Source organism: Pagrus major, chromosome 2 (genome assembly GCF_040436345.1).
Source record: "Pagrus major chromosome 2, Pma_NU_1.0".
Taxonomy (NCBI): Eukaryota; Metazoa; Chordata; class Actinopteri; order Spariformes; family Sparidae; genus Pagrus; species Pagrus major.
The window spans coordinates 8,590,010-8,601,864 of record NC_133216.1 but is presented as its reverse complement, the minus strand read 5'-3'; the positions used below and the strand labels follow the sequence as shown (position 1 = coordinate 8,601,864).

Here is an 11,855-nt window from a genome sequence, read left to right as displayed (position 1 = left end):
CTTCTAGGTACTTTTTACAACACTGCACAAAGGCCTCTTTATGTTGTTTATTGACTTTTTGTTGCATTATCTCATGATTATATGGCCATATTGAGATATTTCATATTATATATCTGCTGTCAATTGTAAGTAAATTACAATACAAAACTAACAAAATAGTTATTGAAGGTTTTGGGGGAATGAAAGAGCATTGCAATTTTGTTCAGTTGTAAAGCATACACTCATTTGTAAACATCACGTTTTGAGTAAACTTGCCTTACTATCTCATATGGGTGGAGATACTGCACAGCTGTGCATGAAATAACACAGTATAGGTATAATAATGGGTGTAGTACACATGCTGTTGGAGCTATTAAAGAAGTACAGTGATTACAGTGATTTGTGTTTGCACTTGGCAACTGGGCCACTAGGTTTTTATCCGGCAGCATTAACTTTTAGGTCAGGGTAGGTTAAGCGATGTGTGATCATAATACCTTACTCAGTGGATTAACTACAGGGCATTATGGCCACATGCAGTACAGAGAACTCACATTTACACATTTGCATTTGAACAAAAATATTAAAAGCTTAGATATTTTTAAAAAAATAATAAAAATGGAGATGGAAGGACGACAAAGTATTTTCACAACAGTCAGCTGGAGTAGATCTCCGTGGCAAATGTTTTGGCGTAATCTGAATGGTGTAAAATGGCTCTAAATAGCAGAGTCGGAAAGGCTCAAAGACCACTGTCAGTCCCTAATAAATAATTTATAGACATTTAACCCCCTTTTGTGTTTCAAAATGAAAGCCCAACATACTTGAACTGTCACTTTACTTTGGCACACACAGTATGACCACACAATATTTTTGTGCATTGTACAAAAGTTGAAATTTCACATTACATAAAATACAGCATGTACTGTAGGTAAAGGCATCAATGAATTAAGCAAAAAAAATGTGCTCAGAATAGACCATACAGTAGAACATATGCCTATCTTGACTTAAAATTTGTCTGACATCTACACCCACTAAGGCCTAAGAGCCGTCATCATGGAAATATATGGAAAAGGCCATCCCAGTCTTCCTCTTCAGCAGGATCAAGGCTATCATGATCAGGTGGCTGTGTGGTTGTACAATTAGCACCAAGTCCTTCAGTTTCTAGTCAGAAGTCTTTATCTTCAGAGGACGAAATGACCATGACCTCACGGCTCTTAAAGTCCCACACTGCTGTGAGATGGAAGGCCATGTTGGAGAAGACCACAAGATACTCAAACAGGGCAAAAAGTGTATAACCTGCAGGAAGATAAGATGGATGTTGAAGCACAGTAACAACACTTACAGATTAAAGCAGAAAGATCAAACTGATGTCACACTTACTTCCTGATTCACAGTACATGTTGTGTTTCCAATAAAAGAATCCGGCAAAAGCACAGAAGGATACGTTGAGAAATAAGAAACGCACTTTCCAGTGGTGAGACTTAGCATCCTATGAGGGAGAAAAAATAATAATACTGAATCTGACTGAAGCACTGGAAATGACATGAGGGATTTCCGTCTGCTGTGTGATCTGGCATCTCCTACCTCAGGACTTAATGAATACTTCTTAATGGCTTTCCATAAACGGCAGGTTATCGACATGTGGATAAGAGAGCTGACAATAAAGAGGACAAAACCTTCCTTATGAACAACTGAAGGGCAAAAATATACAAAAAGAAAGGGAAATTTGGTCAGTAAAGGACAGTATTATTGCAATATTCAATTGTCAAATGAACTGAACTTAATGAATCAATACATCAACCTGCCTGTTACAGTTATGCAGCTCTGTATCATACTTCAAACACAGCTCAGTCGCCAGATTAAAAATCTGAGTATGTTTTTGCAAACCACAGATATGTATGATTTTTACATTTCATTCATTTAATATCAACATTTGACTTTGATGTCTGGAGATGAAGAGGATGGTGCAGGGGATGGAGGTGGCATGACTCATAGGCGAGAAGGCGAGAGACAACTGTTTGAGTTGGCATTATATTCAAGATTATTTTTGACTAGATGTGGGGTCATTTTCCAGCTGAAAACTGGGTATTTTTGATGAGACATTAAGAAAATGTCCTGCTGTGTTTGTGCCCACAGAACCAGGTAAGCCAAAGCATGATCTCCTCCAGACCCTTACCAAGTACTTTTTGTGCCTAAACCTAACCAGACCATAGGCAAGATGGCTGCCAAAGCAAGAGACCACTGTTTGAGACGGCGTTTTAACATTTTTAATCCCTACACCACTGGTTATTTGGATGTTGGGGCATTTTACAGTCAAAAAATGGTTGCCAAGCAAGAGAAAACTGTTTGAGAAGGCGTTTCAACATTTTTAAGGGCTGAACCACAGGATATTTTTATCGAGACACCAAGGCAATTTCCAGCCATGGTTGTGTAGACAGAACCAGGTAAACCAAAACCTGATCTTCTCCTAACCATAACCAATTGTTTTTTGTGGCTAAACCTAACCAGAGCAGAAGCACAGCCTTGACACAACATAACATTTAAAACGATACCTAAGGAAAGTAGAGTTGCAACATAAAGAAATGCAAAGTTTCAACATATCAGTGGTTTGCAGGAACTTACATTGCCAACACAATTTGAATCGCAATTTGTCATAAACCAAATCACCTTGGTATTCAAAAGAACAATAAAAGCTCTAATAAAAGTAACTTAAACATGTGTTACTCACAGTACGTTTCACTGGATGATACATATGTGAGGAGCAACAGGCCCAGGTTCTCCAAAATAGAAAAGGCCAGGTTCAAACAGCTGAGTGGACTCTCAGGGAACCTTGATGTAAAACGCGCCTTGTAAAATCTGAAGTAGGTGAACGCCACCAGGAACCTGGGCGCTGAGTGCAGACCGATGCAGAACCGCCATATGTGACACTCAGGACTTAGACTTATTGAGGCACTGATAGATGGCAGGTAATTAGGAACCTGAAAACACAAGTTGATGACTTAGTTTCCAAAACATATGTAGCAGCGGGAGAAAAAAGATAATAATAAGGACCGTACCTGGCAATGTGTACCAGTGGAGTCATCAAAATGGAAAACCGAGGATATGAAGACACATGTTATCAGTCCAAAGAGAGGCAGGAGCACAGTACCCAGAACACAGGAGGAGAATGATACTCTTATGACCAGAGGCCGCTCATGCCCCAAGATATTTGAGCCTTGTAGCATCTTGGTCTGAAACAGAGAACAGGTCAGATTAAAGAACATTTTAACATTGTCTCACAAAGGTGATCACACTACAGCTGTAACGATTAATCGATTAAAGCGTAAAAAAAAAGATTCATGACATCAGGAAAAATTCCTGCTGTATTTTCTTCCTGAAGTGTTTTTTGTGCCTAAACCTAACCAGACCATAAGAAAGACGGCTGCCAAAGCGAGAGACCACTTCTTGAGAGGGCGTTTCAACGGTTTTAATCGCTTAACCACTGGGTATATTCTAAGGAGCTGTTGTGGCATTTTCCATCAGAAAACGGGGTATTTTTAGCGAGACACCGTGACAGTTTCCAGCCATATTTGTAGCGACAGATCCAGGGAAGCCACAACACGATCTTTTCCTAACCCTAACCAAGCGGCTGGTATTCCAGCTTCTCACGTGATATTTTCTGGTTTCTTTACCCCTCTATGACGGTAAATTGAATATCGTTGGGTTGTGGACAAAACAAGATATCTGAGGACGTATTCTTGGGCTTTGATCGTAATTTTTCTCAATTTTCTGACATTGTAGACCAAAAAAACTAATCGATTAATTGGAAATAATCATTAGTTGCAGCCCTATCACACACAGGCACGAGGTGTGAGTAATGTCCACATTTTCAATGAATATCAACACACTGATTGGTCATTATTTGCATGCATTTACTGTAAAGCCTGAGAAACGAATAGACAACCTACCTCCACTGGCTGCTTAACTATAATCTCTCCTACAACCCCTTCACGCGCTTGGCTTGTCAACACCTACGCTGTTACAACAACCTTCATTACATCAGGCTGCAGGATGGACCCGAATACTAACAACAAGGGCATCATCCAGCCATTTTAACATCCCTGCGACATGTCTGCATCCACTGGGGTCTCAGCTGATCGCGCTCAGATGCGACATCTTCCAGCAGGAGGAACATACGAGGAAGATCGAGCAGCACCCGGAAGAGAAAGTGAGCGGAGGAGAGTGATGAGGCTGCTGAGCTTGGGCGGAGCCGCCTGTTAGAAATGAATGACGGATCACAGACATCATGGTGATTTGTGTTTAATCAAATGCGTCTCCTGATGATAGCAAGGCACGATGCAAAAACACAAAAGAAAACAAAGCAAACAAAAGGTTTATAGCTTGGTAGAGGGTGAGGCTGGGAGCTGTCCGTGGTGCTGCGCCTCAACAAACCCACTTTCATTTTCGTTTTATGTTGACGTATATCTTTTCTGTGTGATCGCCTGTGTGTGCAGGGTTAACATGTGGCTGCTGCCCCGCCTCTCCTCATCAGTATTATTACTGCACTTGATGTTGTTGTGCAGCTCACAAACGCAACCCAGCTGCATTCACCACCACACTTTTTTGGGGGGAGAGGGTCCTTTCTTCTTATTTTTATTTTTATTTTTAGTGGATGAACCTCCAAGCTCCAATGGTCTTTGGATGAGGATCATTTTGTTTCAGCAAGATGAAACGATGGAGGGTCCAAACTTTATTCCTCTTGCTTCTCTGTGCCACTATTTTGCCAAGTAAGTTCAAATGTATTTTTATTTACCTCATATGATCTATAATGTTGTCTTGATAAGCTTTTTTTTTTTTTTTTTGCAGTTACACACACACCATGACAAAGAACATTTGCATAAAACTTGCATTTAATTTTACGAATGCCTTTATTTTCAAATTATTGTCTGCATCACCCATTTCTTCTCAAATTTCCATTCCAGCTCTAGGAAAGCTGTCACCCACAATCCGTACACTTGGAGCCAGTTGTTGAGGGATTTGCTATCATCATAATCCCGTAGACCTTCTTTGTATCAGAGGCTTTATTGAGACCTAAATCCACCAGATTGACACCGGGAACAAGCCCCACATAAAGCATAAATTATAGTGTCTCCATGTTTAAAACTGCTAATACGTGTCCTGTCTGGTCTCCTGGAGGTGGCGAGAATAATTTCACCGTAAAACATTAAAAATCTATAGATGAGTTATTTTATTATTCGCATTCACACACAGTTTTCACAGCACAGGCATGTTTAATCTCTCTGTTTCCGGCTCATCTTGATACACAAATGTTCAGCGAACACATGCTAAACCTCCACACGCACACAGTTGAAGAGGGAAAGTCACTGCTGGTACATTATGGCAGATTTGTCTGATCTCTTTCTTTCTAGAGCTTTATAGAAAGGCAGCCGAGCCTGACATCCACTCTGTCCCGTTACACCATCTGTCATGTATTCACATCTTCTCTCCTGTTCTCCCTTTCTTCCCACTTCAGCATCCACATCACTGCATTTGCTCTGAATATCCAGAAAACTGACCTTTTAACCAAATACTTTATTTTTTCAGGAGTAAAAAATGTAAGGTAGCAGAATTCACTGAAACACAACATATACGACTGTGAGTTGTTTCTCTCCTTGTCTTAGCCTGTTGGTGTGCTCATGGGAAATATGCTCAGAAGCTCCTGAAAGATTTATTCACCAACTACACCAGCGCACTGAGGCCTGTGGAGGACACCAACAACATCCTGAACGTGACCCTGCAGGTTACACTGTCACAAATCATCGACATGGTAAAACAACACAAGTCACCACATGATTGTATGTGTGAGAAGAAGCTGTGCGGATACCGACACATTAATGACGCCATCTTTATATTTTGATCATATTTATTTTACATGTAATTTGTCCCTTTTTGCCAATTATTTTCAATGTTTTACAGGATGAGCGAAACCAAATTTTGACCGCATATTTATGGATACGGCAAGTGTGGGTTGATGCACACCTCAAATGGAATAAAGATGATTACGATGGACTTGATACCATCCGCATACCTAGTAGTTATGTATGGAGACCTGATATAGTCCTATATAACAAGTAGGTCGGACTGGTATTGGGTTAATCATTGACTTATTGTCCCCCGTGTGGCTCCTGTTGGTCAGTATTAAAGGCACAAGCTGAACATTCCTTGAAGCCATTATTCACAGGAGTGTCCAGGCCTCTGCCTGCGTTTTATACACCAGTTATATAACTTCTAATAATACAGACTTACAGAATAAATTATATTTTGATCATTTGAGTTCAATCACCTTGTGGTTTTGTTTTCTATTGTTTTATAATCTACTGTAAGTAACTTTATGCATGCTTTGCCTGGCAAAATAAATAATTCTAAAATGAGACTGAAAATGGTCATAAGAAAAATATATTAGTGTATTTTGATCCATCGCATAATGAAATAAACTATGTTATTAACAATAAAAACACCAATTATAGGCAATTTAACATTTTTATATAAACATCATATTGTAAATACATATTCATTACAACAGAGTAAGGCCAATATCAATAAATGTTAAATGTTATTGGTATATATGTCCGTATTTTTAAAAAGTCAAAAGGGACTTCAATATTAAAAATGGCGATGTACAATTTAAATCTAGATCTAGTGTTAATATCTGAGTTACCACTTTTAGGAGGAAGAGGAAGAGGAAGGTATCACATGAGTGAGGCCATAGAGCAGGAGATGCCTCTGATGACATTACTGTGATCAGATTAGGATTATGAAAGCAGCTCCCACTATGTACTAACCACATACTAATACATGTAAACAAACACGTAGCATTACTGGTAAACTATAAAATGCAGACACAACACTGAGGAATGAGTACAACTCTACTAAATGTGTTGACTCTTCCCTCAGTTGGTGAACTTGTGCCTTTGTATCCTGATCAAGTGTCTTTCTCAAATCATTCTCCACCACCTCTCTGCTCTGTTAAAGGTATCCAAAACACCAATATGCTCCTGGAATACACATGAACACTGTTGCTCTAATTTCTTTGTCCAGACAACTTTTCTTTATCTTTCAGTGCTGATGACCATTTCACTGGTCCCATGGACACCAATGTGGTGATCCAACATGATGGCCAGATAATGTGGGATTCCCCTGCTATCACCAAGAGCTCCTGCAAAGTGGACGTGTCTTTCTTCCCCTTTGATGCTCAGCAGTGCAGGTTCACATACGGCTCCTGGACCTACAACGGTAACCAGCTAGACATCCTGAACGCCCTGGAGAGCGCTGACCTGGCTGACCTGGTGGACAACGTGGAGTGGGAGGTGCTGGGCATGCCGGCTAAGAAGAACATTATTCAGTACGGCTGCTGCGCTGACCCTTACCCTGATGTGACCTACACACTGAAACTGAAGAGAAGAGCGTCCTTTTATGTCTTCAACCTGCTCATACCATGTGTGATGATCTCGTTCCTGGCTCCGCTGGGCTTCTACTTGCCTGCTGACTCTGGAGAGAAGGTTTCTTTGGGTGTCACCGTGATGCTGGCGCTCACTGTCTTTCAGCTGCTGGTTGCAGAGATCATGCCGCCCTCTGAAAATGTGCCACTTATTGGTAAGGGCAATAAAATGGGGTCATATCCCAACAAGTGTCTAAAAACTCTATCTTGATCAGTGTTACTTTTTTTTTTAATGTACTATGTTACAGATCAGCTTTATTGGTATGATAGTATTTAGTTCAATGTATATTAAAAGCAATGAATTCTTAACTTTGAAATCAGCATCATCAACTGTATGCCCTTTAGGAAGAAAGATAATGTAACTACATATCACAGATACAATTGCATTTATTTTGTAATGTCATTACATAACGCATTCACATTTTACTAGTTCGTCCCCAACACAGATGTTGACTTCCTGTTCTTCCACAGGAAAGTATTACATCGCGACAATGACCATGATCACTGCCTCCACTGCCCTGACCATCTTCATCATGAACATACACCACTGTGGTCCGGACGCCAAGCCTGTTCCCAAGTGGGCCAAGCAGCTCATTCTGCAGCACATGGCCAGAATGTGCTTTGTTTATGAAGTCGGGGAGAACTGCATGTCACCACAGCCGGAGAAACAGGAGCCTCCGCCTGTTAAGAACACCAACTGCACCATGAATGGTCAGGCGGGACCCGGCAGAGAGGACTGTGTCTTCAAAATGGAGAGAGGACAGGAAACAGTGGGCTCTGTGACGGCAGAGGAGAGGGAAGACATGGATCAGATGATGAGTCCTGTGGGCTCAATAGGGAAGAACCCGACCACCGACTACAGCACTTGGAAGAACGGCATGTTCATGAGCATGGACTGTGGAGAATCGGCAGGTCACAAGAGATGCAGGAAGGGAGGAGTGAGTGACAGTGAGAGAAATGAGAGAGAGGCTCCCTGCAGCACCCTGAGCAATGAGAGGCAGCTGCTGCGTAACATCGAGTACATAGCCAACTGCTACAGAGATACGAGGGCCACGCAGAAAAGAACTGGGGAGTGGAAGAAAGTCGCCAAAGTTTTAGATCGCTTCTTCATGTGGCTATTTTTCATAATGGTGTTTTTAATGAGCCTTCTCATCATGGGCAAAGCCATCTAACTACAGGACTGAGACGTTAGTGACAGTGTTAATAGGTGTAATTACAGGTTCATTAAGTACTACATTTTATACAATAATTTAACGAACATTCAGTTTACCTTTGTTCCAAACGTCTTAGCCCTGAAACCAATTTGTTTATATGTTGACAACTTTCATTCTCCAACTTTTGTCCCAATGCCGTGTGAAAATTACAAAGCTCAGCCAAGAAATAGCCACTCTAATGGCAAATCAATGCATTTTTCTACTGATGGTATTTCCATAATTTTGTGCTTTTATTTTGAATAAATAAAATACTGATGTACAGCAATGTTTTTTTTCTTTGAATCTTAAATAAAACTTCAAGGTGTTCACAAAAGCAACATAAAGAAATAAAGTACATATGATATAGTTCATACTATACTTCATACATTTGAAACACAATTTCTTTTTATCTTTATATCTTACAGATCTCAGAGGCAGATTAAAAGTTTGGAGTTGGAAAACAAACATAACATCATTCTAACATTACATAACATAACATGACATGACATGACATAGCATCAATCAGTTAAAAAGAGAGAATACCAACTTTACACAAGAGGCGATTTGTTGAGAAATACAACAACAACAACAACAACAAGTCTGTACATAAATCCAGAACAAGAGATAACAAGATGTCAGTGTAACTCTCATGGATTATCTGTTAAATCCTCTGGATCCCCACCATTTGCTCGGCTCTTGATGTGTATTATCCCTGCAGGTCTTTATGTTGTAAAAATGGGCCATGACTCTTTAATCCGAACCCACAGGGAAACAGAATGCAGCAGAACTGTGTTTTGAATCAGCTTCAATTTGGACATTTATTTATTTATTTTTTCCAGGGAGGTGGACTGAAATACATCCTTTAGCTTTTTCAGGGAATATTCAGTACAGTATTCAGTTCTGCTTAAGAAAATATATTCAGCATATTCTTTTAGAGTTGTAGGACTCATCATTAGACTCATGTTAGAACTATATGTATGTATAAGTAAAATATATAACATAATAAAATAATAATCTGTTATGTTGAGTTTAAAAGAGGAAAGAAGATAAGAAGAACAAATGTATCGACAAACATGAGAGAAGACGAAGATCTTGTGCTGCCTTGTCTGTTTATGGTGGTTTTAAAGATACTAATTTCACATACAACTCTGATTCCAGAAAGAGTTGGAACAGAATGTGATTATTTGCTAATCCTTTTTGACATGTACTCAGTTGAAAACAGTACAGACACAATATATTTTTTTATCATTTTCACCTCATCATCTTCATTGATTTTTGTAAATACGTGTTTATTCTGAATCTGATGCCAGCAACACATTGCAAACAAGTTGGGACAGGGGCAACAAAAGACTGGGTAAGTTGTGGAAAGCTCAAAAACACCTGTTTGAAACATGGGTAATAGGCGTTTGCGTCACGATTGGGTATGAAACGGGCAGCAAGGATGGGGCGAGGTTCACTACTTTGTAAAACACATGCTTGTATTACTACATGGGCTCAGGAACACTTAGGAAAACAATTACTGGTAAACACAGATTGTCTGCAAATGATTGCATTCTGTTTTAATTTACATTTTACACTGATCTTATGAATACACGAAAGGAACTAAAATTGAATCACCTTTGTGCTCCAGATACAGACAGGCTTCAGAAACAGGTGTAACAAGTGGAAACATTTAATTAGATGCATCTTATGATCAAGCCTTTGATTTTATTTATTTAGTAGCACATAAGATGAACATTATCAAAACCATATAGATAAGACATAAGACACTTTATTTGTCACTGTAGTCATACAACAAAATGTTGTTTAGTAGCTCTCAGAGACCAGCAGCATAAGAAAAGATAAGAAAAGATAAGAAAGCAATAAGTAAAAAAAATACCCAAAAGAAACATGAATAAACAAGAATAATAACTAAACAATCAAGATAAATAAAATGAGATAGAATCCTCTATTCAGTTATTAAAAACAGAGGCTTATTATATGTCTCCCCTAGTTTTCATTAGAAGAGTAAAAAAAAGTAATTCTCCTGTAACACAAAATGTCACACAGATAAGAAAAATAACACAAACAAGGATAATAACTAAGACTAAGCCTTAACTAAATATCAATTCTAGGATTATCTAAGAACATGTCTTAAGCACAGTATGAACAGAAGACAGAGGTTTTAGTATGGAGTCACTTTTCTTTGCAGTATTTGTATAATTTTATCCCGTAATGACCTTGTTTGCATTCCATAAATGACAGGATTTAAATTAGCAGGGACCACATGAAATAAAATATATGCAATCTTCCTCAAATCTGGGTAATCTGGGAAACGATGCAATATGATTGTTAAAAACCCCGACCAGAGCATGATGAGGTAAAGAACGAGGTGGCTCGCACATGTTTGCAGCGCTCTGTTATTCAGCTCTTTGTTTTTCTTGATCCAGCAGATGAGAGCTATTCGGAAGTAGGTGACAGCTATGCCTCCGATCGAGAAACTAAACAGCAGCACAGTGAAAAAGAGCCCATAGATATTGTTGATGGACACATCGTCACAGGAGAGCTTGAACAGTGATGCGTTATCACAATAGGCGTTTTGTATAAGTGATCTACAGCGGGACAGCCTCACCGTGAGACCGATCAGAACAGACACGAGAAGTAATGACATCCCCCATGCAGACACTGACAGCCCAATCACAGTTTTGGTGGTCATTATTGAGTTGTACCTTAAGGGGTGACATATCGCCACATATCTGTCAATTGCCATAATGATGAGAATGATATGAGAAGCTGATCCGAATGTGTGGCTGCAAAAGGCTTGAACAGCACACTGGTTGTAGGTGATGAACCGCTCTGTTGAAATGATATGAGCCATCAGCTGAGGCAGTAGGACTGTGTTACCTATTAGATCATTTACAGACAGGTTACAAAACAGCATATACATTGGCTGGTGCAAACTCTTCTCAGTGATGATGAGGATAAGGACTCCAATATTAGAAAAAAGCAATGAAAAGTAGACAAACAGCAGGAGGAAAAACAGAGGATACACGAACTCTGGAGATATGTCAAAGCCTTGGATCTCTAGCATATCACCTGAGACTGTCATGTTGCTTTCCATTCTCTTTGATTTGATGGAAACCCTACAGGAGAAAAATGTCAGACACCACTGGTGAAAAAACATGAACAATAACACAAAGTTTATACAGCAAACATTTTAGTAAGCAGTT

The 11,855-nt window shown here is 39.5% G+C and overlaps 3 protein-coding genes across 3 annotated transcripts; 1 reads left to right on the top strand and 2 right to left on the bottom strand.

Moving 5' to 3' along the window:
- Positions 1–1,141: 1,141 nt before the first annotated feature.
- Positions 1,142–3,209, bottom strand: LOC141017541 (post-GPI attachment to proteins factor 2-like). The gene is made up of 5 exons (XM_073492235.1): positions 3,033–3,209; positions 2,705–2,954; positions 1,561–1,667; positions 1,357–1,465; positions 1,142–1,272 (listed from the first exon to the last, which is right to left on the bottom strand). The coding sequence occupies exons 1-5, from the start codon at positions 3,198–3,200 to the stop codon at positions 1,142–1,144; spliced, it is 765 nt and encodes a 254-aa protein (XP_073348336.1). The 5' UTR covers positions 3,201–3,209.
- Positions 3,210–4,681: 1,472 nt separating this feature from the next.
- Positions 4,682–8,625, top strand: chrna10a (cholinergic receptor, nicotinic, alpha 10a). The gene is made up of 5 exons (XM_073482037.1): positions 4,682–4,742; positions 5,637–5,782; positions 5,932–6,086; positions 7,076–7,608; positions 7,925–8,625. Exons 1-5 carry the CDS (start codon positions 4,682–4,684, stop codon positions 8,623–8,625), a joined length of 1,596 nt encoding a protein of 531 aa, XP_073338138.1.
- Positions 8,626–10,810: 2,185 nt separating this feature from the next.
- LOC141012223 (olfactory receptor 52N5-like) lies at positions 10,811–11,734 on the bottom strand. The gene is made up of 2 exons (XM_073485654.1): positions 11,401–11,734; positions 10,811–11,271 (listed from the first exon to the last, which is right to left on the bottom strand). Exons 1-2 carry the CDS (start codon positions 11,732–11,734, stop codon positions 10,811–10,813), a joined length of 795 nt encoding a protein of 264 aa, XP_073341755.1.
- Positions 11,735–11,855: the final 121 nt, after the last annotated feature.